This window comes from Lampetra fluviatilis, chromosome 40, assembly GCF_964198595.1.
Source record: "Lampetra fluviatilis chromosome 40, kcLamFluv1.1, whole genome shotgun sequence".
Lineage (NCBI taxonomy): Eukaryota > Metazoa > Chordata > Hyperoartia > Petromyzontiformes > Petromyzontidae > Lampetra > Lampetra fluviatilis.
The window spans coordinates 4,938,169-4,949,533 of NC_136314.1; the positions used below are offsets into that span (position 1 = coordinate 4,938,169).

The 11,365-nt window shown below is 49.2% G+C and overlaps 1 protein-coding gene across 1 annotated transcript; it reads right to left on the reverse strand.

Annotated features, from left to right (window-relative positions):
* Positions 1-434: 434 nt before the first annotated feature.
* On the reverse strand, positions 435-8,074 carry MUSTN1 (musculoskeletal, embryonic nuclear protein 1). Its single transcript, XM_078874917.1, has 3 exons — positions 7,864-8,074; positions 6,353-6,482; positions 435-1,780 (listed from the first exon to the last, which is right to left on the reverse strand). Exons 1-3 carry the CDS (start codon positions 7,870-7,872, stop codon positions 1,683-1,685), a joined length of 237 nt encoding a protein of 78 aa, XP_078731043.1. The 5' UTR covers positions 7,873-8,074; the 3' UTR covers positions 435-1,682.
* Between the last annotated feature and the right edge of the window lie 3,291 nt (positions 8,075-11,365).

The window sequence follows — 11,365 nt, forward strand, 5'->3', positions numbered from 1 at the left end:
CTCGCTCAGCGAACGTCACTTCGCCAACCGGAGCTGAACTCCACGAGCCGCCCCCGGGGCTCCTTGGAGCTGCCCCCGGGGCTCCTGGGAGCTGCCCTGGGGGGTTGGGGTTTTGTGAACGGACCCTTGGTAACTCTAAAAAAAAGCCTTTGAAAATACTCTCGGGATGATGTCAGATTTTCCACCTTCTTAGCCAAATGAAAGCCAGGCCGCTCTGTTGTCTGTCCTCTGGCAGTTTAAAGATAAAGATCCCCCGTATAGCCTTAACAGCCTGTTGGGGCAAGTGCTGTTAGCAGGCACCTTTCGAGGCTGACATGGCACCTGAGGGGAGTGGTGTGGATGTTTGCACTTCGCACCGAGTATTTGTGTCGGGGTCTTTGAAAGCTCACAGCTCCGAAGGAAAAACAACATACAAGGTTTGGGTTCCATCGTTTTAAGCTTTTTTGTTGTTGACGACATTTTATTCCCGATTTACCGCTCACATTTCTCAAACGTAAGAACCACAAGCCCCGCTCTCCCCTCTACACACGTATTCTGTATTTAACACCTACTTAGACGTTTCTACATAAAAGTTCCTATCGGTTTCAACGACAGTACATGCAGAGCCCCGCCGATACAAGCGTGGAACCTACCCAGCGATAATCACTATCTGTCGACACTCACCATCACCTACCACCATCATCATCAACATCACTAGCCTTGCTCTATCCACTGTTGCGTGGTCTCCCCAACACCGTTGAGGCACAATCTATCATCCCCCGCTGCGTGAAGGCCTCTATATTATCAACATCATGAGCCGTGCTCGATCCACTGCTGGATGAAGGCGTTCACAATAAAACGTTGCCATCCTTCCGTATCCGTGGCGGTCGCGATCTATGGTGCGATCCCTCCTTTGGCTGGCGTTCCATCACCGGTCTCGCGCAACTAAAGCTACGGTTTCGTTTAAAAAAAAACACACGCACACGGCATAAACTACAATGCTAGTTAAACATTTTTAAGACGTAGCCATCCGTATATAATTGTACAAATTAAAACCGCGGTACAGTACAATAATCTAAAACTCGCATCGCACTAAAGATGAGTGCAGTCTTCACTCATCTTCAGAGGGGGGGAGGGGAGAGGTCACTGTCGCAGATCAGTCATCAGGTGGAGGGCCTACTGGCTGTGGGGTGGAGGGCCTACTGGCTGTGGGGTGGAGGGCCTACTGGCTGTCACATGGAGGGCCTACTGGCTGCCAGGTGGAGGGCCTACTGGTTGTGGGGTGGAGGGCCTACTGGTTGTGGGGTGGAGGACCTACTGGCTGTGGGGTGGAGGGCCTACTGGCTGTGAGGTGGAGGGCCTACTGGTTGTGAGGTGGAGGGCCTACTGGTTGTGGGGTGGAGGACCTACTGGCTGTGGGGTGGAGGGCCTACTGGCTGCCAGGTGGAGGGCCTACTGGTTGTGGGGTGGAGGACCTACTGGTTGTGGGGTGGAGGACCTACTGGTTGTGGGGTGGAGGGCCTACTGGTTGTGGGGTGGAGGACCTACTGGCTGTGGGGTGGAGGGCCTACTGGCTGTGAGGTGGAGGGCCTACTGGCTGTGGGGTGGAGGGCCTACTGGCTGAGGTGGAGGGCCTACTGGTTGTGGGGTGGAGGGCCTACTGGCTGTGGGGTGGGGGGCCTACTGGCTGTGGGGTGGAGGGCCTACTGGCTGTCGCTGCTGGATGGCGGTGGCGTGAACACCGTCTCCTTGCCTGTGCGAGCGCCGCTGAACACGGACGGCGCCGCCATCCCAGCTTTCTCTGCAAAAAGACAACGGGAGCACAGACGCCCAGGGAAACGAAATCACTCGCCGCTCATCTCGCGTGTGGGGAGTTCTCCCTAAATGGGAACACCACTTCCAATTACGCTGAACGCGCGGCAGCATTCACGTCACTCCGCGTCGTCGCTATAACGCGGTTCTGCCCCGAGGGAACGCTGTTCGCGCAACCGTTACGACCCAGAACAACGCGCCCCGTTATAGCGCGGGTGCTGAGCGGCACGATTCGGTAACGATACGACGACGCGGTGGCGTGCCCTCTGCTATTTGTCCCGACATCTCACTGTGCGTGTGCGTAGTTGTACATCGTATGTCGCCAAACTTTATCATTACATTCTTTATGGAGAAATTGTTTTCCCTAAAGGGGTTGTTTGCTTGACGTGGCACTGTTCCGGAACGCATCCGCCGCGTTAGACGAAGACTTGCTGTGCACCTTTGGTGGGCGGGGCGCCCGTGAACGCGCTTCTCAAGTGGCGGTGCGAGTCGCCCTGGCGGGAGGCGCAGCCTCGGATGTCGCTCATCGCTCACGTTAGCCACGGGCCCGGAATAGAACTCGGGTCAGCAAGGTCCATAGCGCACAATGTGTGAACCACGCCTCCCCCCATCGCCCCAAAAGCTTATGAGCCAAGTCCTCATCCATCAATGTCCTCTGATCTGGTTGATCTGATTGTAAGATCGGCAGCTCGCCAGCATTGATTCAAGCGAGCCTGACTCTGCTGATGATGAGAGGTATTTCTCGTCTTGAATCAATGCTGTTGAAGGCCGTGCGGCTTGTATAGGTTGTGCCACAAGTACTGTGATGTTTTTTTTACTGTGGAGAGACAGAGAGAGAGACAGGTGTGTGGAGGAAACGTCTCGTGTGCCGATGTATTTTGGTTTTAAATAAAGATCGCTTATCTATCTAACGTATAACCGGGTGAGAAGCCTTTGAGACAAATTACCTCTCTTGCAAGGTCGGCCCGGGGTGCAAAGCAAAGACATTTTATAGCACAAATAACCCTGGGGCGGAGCCACTAATGGAAAATACAGGAAGACCCAAAAGTCACAACACAGGGTTATATTTATTTTAACAAACCTCAAAGGATTATTCCTTTTTTTTTTACAAATGTTCAAACTGTCTCCCATTAACTTTAATGGGTGATGCATTAATTCTCTTGAAATTAATTTAGGACGTTTTTAAGATTACAGGTGTAATCTTTGAACATTCGTCCAATTATCTATCGTCTCAATGCAGTCAATGCTCTTTCCATGCTTAAATGCCACCTGAAAATGGAGGAATAAAATAGGTAGTAATAATAATAGATGAGATAAAATATGAACTTAAAGAATAAACTATTAACATGTTTTAATGCCAATGTTTAAATAAATACGTGTATGTTGAACTTCTTTCGCATCGTACACAGCCAACCGTACTAATCGGAGATGTGGGGGAAGAACTAACTAAACACAAACAGCAGTGCTAAAGAAATTAGTTTTCAATTTATACCAGCGGTCCTTAGCCTTTCTGGGGGTGCGACACATGGCCAGATTTTTTAGAAGGTAAATCACTGAAACACAAATTAAGCACGGGCTCGTAAGTACAACTAGTTTTTTTTTTCATCACACCTGTGTATGTATTAACATGATACATGTAGTAACGATTGACAAACAAAGCAGTGCAGGCTGCAGTAAAAGTTGAGATCCACTGGTCTAGATAATAACTAAGTGTGTGTGTGTCCTGACTTTGGGCCACCCTGTATCATCTGGGGTATGCATCGTAAATCTGTCTCCATTCATTCCGTCTCTGAACCAGTACCCGAGTCCTTGTTTGGACCCTCTCGCTCTCTGTGTGGGTCCGAGTCCATATGTGGCTATTACTGTGTTTCCCCTCCTTCGTGTGTTTCCATGCCCATTATGGCGAAGGTTTTTGGGGGTTTTGTGTTTACACGGCATCCGTGGCATTTCCAGAGCCCCTTTTAAAATTACATCGCAAGGGAGATGGCTTTTCTTTTTTTTTGTTACGAGTCATTTTCAAATAAGAACACCACACGGAACAAGCTTTACGTCAAAATCCCACAGATGAAAATAAATAAATACTGTGTTTTTTGCTTTTAACGATAGCTGGGTAAAAATAAAATTTCGGAGGGATTTGATTGGTCGCTATATTTTGATTGTTTTAACGGGTGGGTAGGAGGTCAGATTGCTGAGCTGGAATCAACAAGATCCAGAGTTTGATCCAGGTTTAGGCTGCATGTCATTAAACCGGTTTCTCCACGTGATAAGCCACTTCGTTGAGCTATCATTTGTGGCCAGGCTGCTTCTGAAAAAATAAGCTAAAAGCTGAATGAACATAACCTGGTAAAATATAAAATAGTTTTGTTGTATCTGTATGTTTTACTGATTTGTTTACCTTTCCTATACTTTGCACTCCTGTCGTGTTTCTGTACTATTTGTTGTTGCAACGTTCTGACCCTCCCCTACTGGGACATCTGTGAAAAAGAGCTTCATAGCTCATCGGATTCCTCCAGTAATAAATACATAGTCTGATTCTGACCAATGACTTCTACCGAGACCTATAGACTCGCATATTAATACATAGCTATCCATATACTCACATAGAGACCCACAGACTTACATAGAACCCTTTAAACTCGCATAGACTGAGTTGTGACGAAGCCGGGTTCTCAAGTGTTGCGAGTTTGATGGTCTTAGCCCGGTCACCAACCACTCACATAGAGACCCATAGACTCACATAGAGACCCATAGACTCACATAGAGACCTATAGACTCACATAGAGAACCATAGACTCACATAGAGACCCATAGACTCACATAGAGACCCATAGACTCACATAGAGACCCATAAACTCACATAGAGACCCATAGACTCACATAGAGACCCATAGACTCACATAGAGACCCATAGACTCACATAGAGACCCATAGACTCACATAGAGACCTATAAAACTACATGGAGACCTGTAGACTCACAGAGACAAAGTACGTCATGATTGATCGGGCTGAGACCATCGACATTTGAGGACCCGGTTTAATCAGTGTGGTTGCGGCTGAAACTCAGATCCGAGCCAGCTCAGCGTTTGGACTTCTGAACCACACGGCAGCCGACCTCTACCATGCAACATCTGCAAAGCAGTGAGGGCGTGTATCGTCTTCGATGGTCGACATCGCGAGACCATGCGACTCCAATAGCCTGTCCTCCATGCGCTGGCTCCCTGTAGAGTAACAGAATCGACTTCAGGATCCCCACTTTTAAGGCCTTGTGTGAACTGGCTCCTAAATATCTCACTGAAATGTGTATCTGCTGATTCTGATCGACTCGTTGGGATTTACAAAGACCGGACTTTGTTGCACGGTAGGCAGCTTTTGTCGCAGCCAGGCTCCGCGACTGTGGAGTTTCCTTTCCTCCTCGGTCCATTTGAGAATCTTGAGTCTGTTACACTCTCTAAATCTCGCCTATCAAACTCACCTCTTCGTACACAGGCGTTCTCCCCCACTCAACTTGAGCTTTGTGCAAAGTGTACTTTGAGGCTTTGTGCGAATTGCGCTCGAGACAACGGGAGTGTATCATTGTTGCGAGTGAGACGCAGGGAGGAGAGGGTCAGAGAGGCAGGACTACGTGGATGACATGGGAAACAGCTGTCTGTCTGTCTGGCCACAATCACAGCTGCAGCTGTATTCAGACCCAGAATAACCGCGCTATGTTTGGGGTTGGTGGGGCTGGGGTGCAGCGGTGGTTTGACCCAGTGGCACCTGTTCACTGAATGAGTTATCGCAGTCTTGAACATGACAGCACGTTTGTATTCACGACGCGAACAGCGCCATTTGAGTGGAACTTGGCTTTTTTTTTACAAGCATTAAAAAAAGAACGATTTTGCCAAAATAATGCTCCCCGAAAGCCAAACGGAGGGAACCCGCCTGAGAAGTTCGCCCACCAGGCAGGAGACGGAGCGATGAAATCAACTCGTATTCCGGGAGCCTTCATCGCCACTCAATATTGACACCGCGCCTCTCACGCAGCAGTTACATCATCATCATCATCCCGAGGCGTCCCTGCCGCAGGAGGTGCCTCCGGTGCCAGCTGTCTCTGGCACAAGGCGAACGTACCAGCGGCCACAAGTGGGGGGGGGGGGGAATAGCGATGTTGCTTTGTGGCTTCCACCCCCCCTGATCAATTAAGTAAATGGTGAGTACTGTACTGTAATTGATAACATTTGGGAGATTTTTCTACCGTGACGCCGGCACGCGTGGCAGCGCATGCCGGGGATCTTTGACGTCCGCTGCGAAGCAGGCGGCGCGTGGCAGTCGCAATAGTTTCGGTGAACAACGCTCGGCGCAGTGTTAACCAGGGCGGCCGCGGTGGGGGGTGGGGGGGGGTGCGTCTCGAACCGCAATCCTCTGCAAACAAACGAGCGGGGGAACGTCGCTGCCTGCTCGGCACGCGGTCACCGTCAAACGCACCGGCGAGACCATCGGAAGAGCAACCTCATCCAGCAGCGGACGGACCATGACCAAAGACGATGCCGACGCGAATTCGCCGTTGTTCCCCCCACTCACCGCACTCGGCCATCACTCGGTAGGTCATCTGCCGAGGCTCCGCGTTCTTTCCGAGGCGACTCCTCGCCCCCTGGAGGTCCTCCTCCTTCACCACGGGTCTCTTCTTCTTCTTCACCACCACGGAGGGTTCCTGCGGGGCGAGGTGTGGGTGAAGGCGCGGCCCTGCAAGTGCGCGTGCTCACGCCAGAGGCAGATCTGGAACGTTTTGCAAAGGGCGCTCCTGGAATGTTCAAACTTTTTTTTATTATATACAGGGCCTGACATTAATAATACTTAATAACAATTTTAAAAAGACCCCATCAATGTATTTGCTCTGGTGGATATTTTTTTTGCACGTAATTTCTTATTTCAACATTGTTATAATTAAGTTTGTCTTCTTGGTTCTTTCGGTAAAGTCACGTAGAAGGGAAATAATAAAATAATAAAAATACAACATAATTAAGTAATATAATATATTATTATAACATAATAAAGTAATATAATATATTATTATGTTTTATTTTTATTATTTTATTATTTCCCTTCTACGTGACTTTACCGAAAGAACCAAAAAGATGAATCCCTGCAGTCACGAAAGCTTTAAATCGAAAATTAAGTTTGTGTTTTTAAATCTGTAATTGCGGAATGCTTTTGATGTTAACTGCCAAAGAGCTTCTTAGCTCTCCGGGTTCTACTCGATGGGTAATACAACTCCTGATGATTCATTCAGAGAAAAGTGTCGGTTGTGTCAAATACAAATATCGATCGGCAAACGACTAAATGAATATGTAATGGCCTCCGCCAGAGGCAGCTATAATAAGAAAGTCGCCCTTATTTCGAGGGTGGTTTTCTCTGGCTTGGCCTACTCTTCCCTGTTGGCCAGCGACTCTTGGTAGAGGTGGGAGTAGCCACACTTCCTAACCCCACTCATGCACGCGACCTCCAGATGGACTGTGGTTGTTCCCATTCAAACTGCACTTCATCATTACACTTTCAGCATCATCGTCATTAGATTCCCATAAACGATTTTAACAACAACAACAATAGTTTATATCGTACCGATATATTGACATCGCAGTTATGCATCAAATATTCACATCACTAGAAGCGCATGCTCATGAGTTGCAGATTACAACAGCCGACATTTGACGGTGACGTCACCGCATCACTTGTGCCAGGCTGGGTGCATTTATACAAAGACAAAGATCCCCCAGTATAGCCTTAACAGACTGTTGGGGCAAGTGCTGTTAGCGAGCACCTATGAAGACCGGTACGGCACACGAAGTGTTTGTCTCCCTAGAGACAATGTTTTTTTTTCACACCACACCACGAACTCGTTTGAGGCTGAGTCGACCTAGGGGAAGCCCAGGACCAGTTCATATAATCGCGATTACTGATGTTGGCCGTGAGCGGGAATCGAACTCGGGTGTCTGAGTTTCGCTGCGCCACCGCTCACACACAAACACACAACAACGCTGCATCTCGGCACCACACAAATCAAACACACACAGTGCCTCTCTCTGTCTCTCTACCTGCTGCATGGTTGGTCTCTGTTCTTCTCTTCTTCAACCGAGGGCGGCTGCCACTGCTGGATGAGACAGCTCTCTCTCTCTCTATGCTGCTGCTGCTGATGCTGCTGGGGTCTCCGCTCACGATGTAGCCGAGGTAAGGGGCCCCGAGCCACTGGCTTTTTATTGTTTACAGAGGGAGGCTAAACTTAGTGGCTGACTGAGACCGACGAAAATGGACTGATTATCACCATAACCCTCCCCCCCTCCCGCCAACTAATCCATCCCGCCTGGCTATTCATAGCCATTGCCGGAGCGATGTGGGCAGCGGGAGGATGGTGGTGGTGGCAGTGGCTGGTGGTGGCTGGTGGTGGTGGCAGTGGTGGTGCTGGTGGTGGAGGTGGTGGTGGTTGGTGGTGGTGGTGGAGGAGGTGGTGGAGGAGGTGGTGGTGGTGGCAGTGGTGGTGCTGGTGGTGGTGGTGGAGGAGGTGGTGGAGGTGGTGGTGGGTGCTGGTGGTGGTGGCTGCTGGTGGTGGTGGTGGCAGTGATGCTGGTGGTGGTGGCAGTGGCTGCTGGTGGTGGCGGTGGTGGTGGCAGTGGTTGTTGGTTGGTGGTAGTGGTGGCAGTGGTTGGTGGTGGTGGTGGCAGTAGCTGGTGGTGGTGGTGGCAGTGGCTGGTGGCGGTGGTGGCAGTGGTTGGTGGTAGTGGTGGCAGTGGTTGGTGGTGGTGGTGGCAGTAGCTGGTGGTGGTGGTGGCAGTGGCTGGTGGTGGTGGCGGTGGTGGTGGCAGTGGTTGGTGGTTGGTGGTAGTGGTGGCAGTGGTTGGTGGTGGTGGTGGCAGTAGCTGGTGGTGGTGGTGGCAGTGGCTGGTGGTGGTGGCAGTGGTTGGTGGTTGGTGGTAGTGGTGGCAGTGGTTGGTGGTGGTGGTGGTGGCAGTGGCTGGTGGTGGTGGCTGGTGGTGGCAGTAGCTGGTGGTGGTGGTGGTGGCAGTAGCTGGTGGTGGTGGCAGTTACTGGTGGTGGTGGCAGTATCTGGTGGTGGCAGTAGTTGGTGTGATTCATTCATTGTCAGTGGGGTTCCCGTCTGCCCCCGTGCTTCACCACCAACTTCTCGCGGCCCAACCCCGGTGCGTCTTACCACGTCCACTAGACTCCTGCCCTCATGTCTATATCTTTATATATCGCGTACGTCATTACACGCTGCCCAAGCCCCATGATTGGTAAACACCCCCCAACCACCCCCACCTTAACTTGGCGACCGTTCAACTTTTCTTGTGTTTGTGTCCCATTGGGGTCCCACCCGAGTTACATTCTCGCTCACGGTCAACATCGGTGGTGAATATCTGAGCCGGTGCTGGGCCTCCCCTAGGTCTATTTAGCCTCGAATGAGTAATTGGTGCGGTGTGTAAACAACGCCACTAGGGAGACAAAGGCGGCCGGGCGGGCGTGGTGCTGGCCACCCACCCCCTCGTGAGCCGTGACGGCCTTCATAGGTGCTCGCTAACAGCACTTGCCCCACACGGTATGTTAAGGCTACACGGGGGATCTTTGTCTTTGTGGCTGTATACGCCACGTGGAAGAGAAATAAAGGCAGAGATCCCCCGTGTAGTCTGTCACAGGCTGTAGGGGCAAGTGCTGTCAGCGAGCACCTATTGGGGTCGGCCAGCACCACGCCCGGCCGCCTTTGTCTCCCTAGTGCTGATGTTTGATACGCACCGCAGAGAATACATTATTCTTTGGGTCTTTCGGTAAAGCCACAGAAAAGAACAAAAAACTACGACGTTTCGATCGCAACACAAGCGGTCGTCATCAGGACGAGCCGGGGATATATTATTATTATTATTCACCGTTCATTGATGTTTGTGCAATGTTCGATTTAACCTGTGACGAAGTTGTTTTCCCCGAGATTTCTATTCCTGCACTTTATGGCATTTATTTTCCGTCCGCTAATTTCGTGATGCAAATATCTCTGAGCGAATGGAGACTCGTCACCCTCTGGCTCACACATCACTCACAGTGCCCTCCTCCATTCATGCGCAGACGCTAAGACGAAAACATATTTCGATTTAAAGCTTTCGTGACTGCAGGGGTTCATCTTCTTGGTTCTTTCGGTAAAGTCACGTCGAAGGGAAGTAATAAAATAATAAAAATAAAACATAATAAAATAAAATTATTCTCACCTAGAATTATTTTATTTTATTATGTTTTATTTTATACATAATAAAATAAAATAATTCTCACTGAGAATTATTTTATTTTATTATGTTTTATTTTTATTATTTTATTACTTCCCTTCTACGTGACTTTACCGAAAGAACCAAGAAGAAGACGAAAACAATTTCATTCCCGCGTTCTCTCGTAGTTATAATATAATATACTCAAAATGCCCCCCCCCCAATATATCGCTATAAAATAGATTTATGTTTATATGATTGTGGTTACGGTTGTACCTTATTAATCCCTAATCTCTGCCGTTACTTACAATGAAACAAGATAAGGTAAAAAAACACAGCAATGTAATACAATACACTATTAGACATTGTAAAAAAAAGTACATGCTATGTGTTAGTGAATTTTTAAAATATTTTAGGCAGAAAATGGCAGGAAATTATTTTCAAATTTTCATTTTTTTATGGGTTGGGACCCCCAGACCCTCTGGAAAATTTGGTCCCCCCCAATGTTGACTCCATGGCTACGGCCTTGGTGAGACACACGTGTGTGTACACACACACGTGTACACACACGCACACCCTCTGTTGAGAACCCACTGCTGGATGAGCGGCCCCCCCCCCCAACACCGTTCGATGCGCGGGGCGAGCTATTTGACCATACTTCACCGCGCTCGTCATTGCGGGTACGTGACAGAGGGGCTTCATTGACTCCCCGAGTCAACAAGTGGGCAAGTTTCCTTTCTTTTAAGGAGGTGGCGAAGACGTCTCGGCCGTGAAACTGACATCACAGGCCCCGTCAGCCCGCTCGCTCCCACGCCTCTCTCTATATAAGGAAGCAAGGAGCACACAGCGCAGTCATTCATCCACTTGGACATGCTGACCACAGCCGGGCGAGCTGGTGTACGCACTTCCTACGTTTATAAAGCATTACTATCGACAGTATTTCGCCTGAATGATCCCAGGAACAAAAGTAGCTGCACATATTGCTACGGGCCTCGCACATTCAAGGGCCCCACGGTAAATGCTTTCAAGCTATCAATTCCGGTTCAGTGATTCTGCACTTGCTCTATTATTATAGTACTATACCGCCTTCAAATTTTATGAACGACGGGGTGTCTAAGGTTAGCGATTTGTCGTATTATCTGGCTGTATAGCGAATGAAAACATACAATTACTTCACTATTCAAGTAAAAAAAAATTGTTATTGTTTATTTCGAGCCCATTTAAAACATATGCTACAGGCCCCGCTCTAGCTTAATCCGGCACTGCGAATAATTATACAGGGTGCTTCACAGAAATGTGTTCACACTTCTGACAATTTGCAACAACGCCACAAGAAATGTGCGCTGATGGAGAA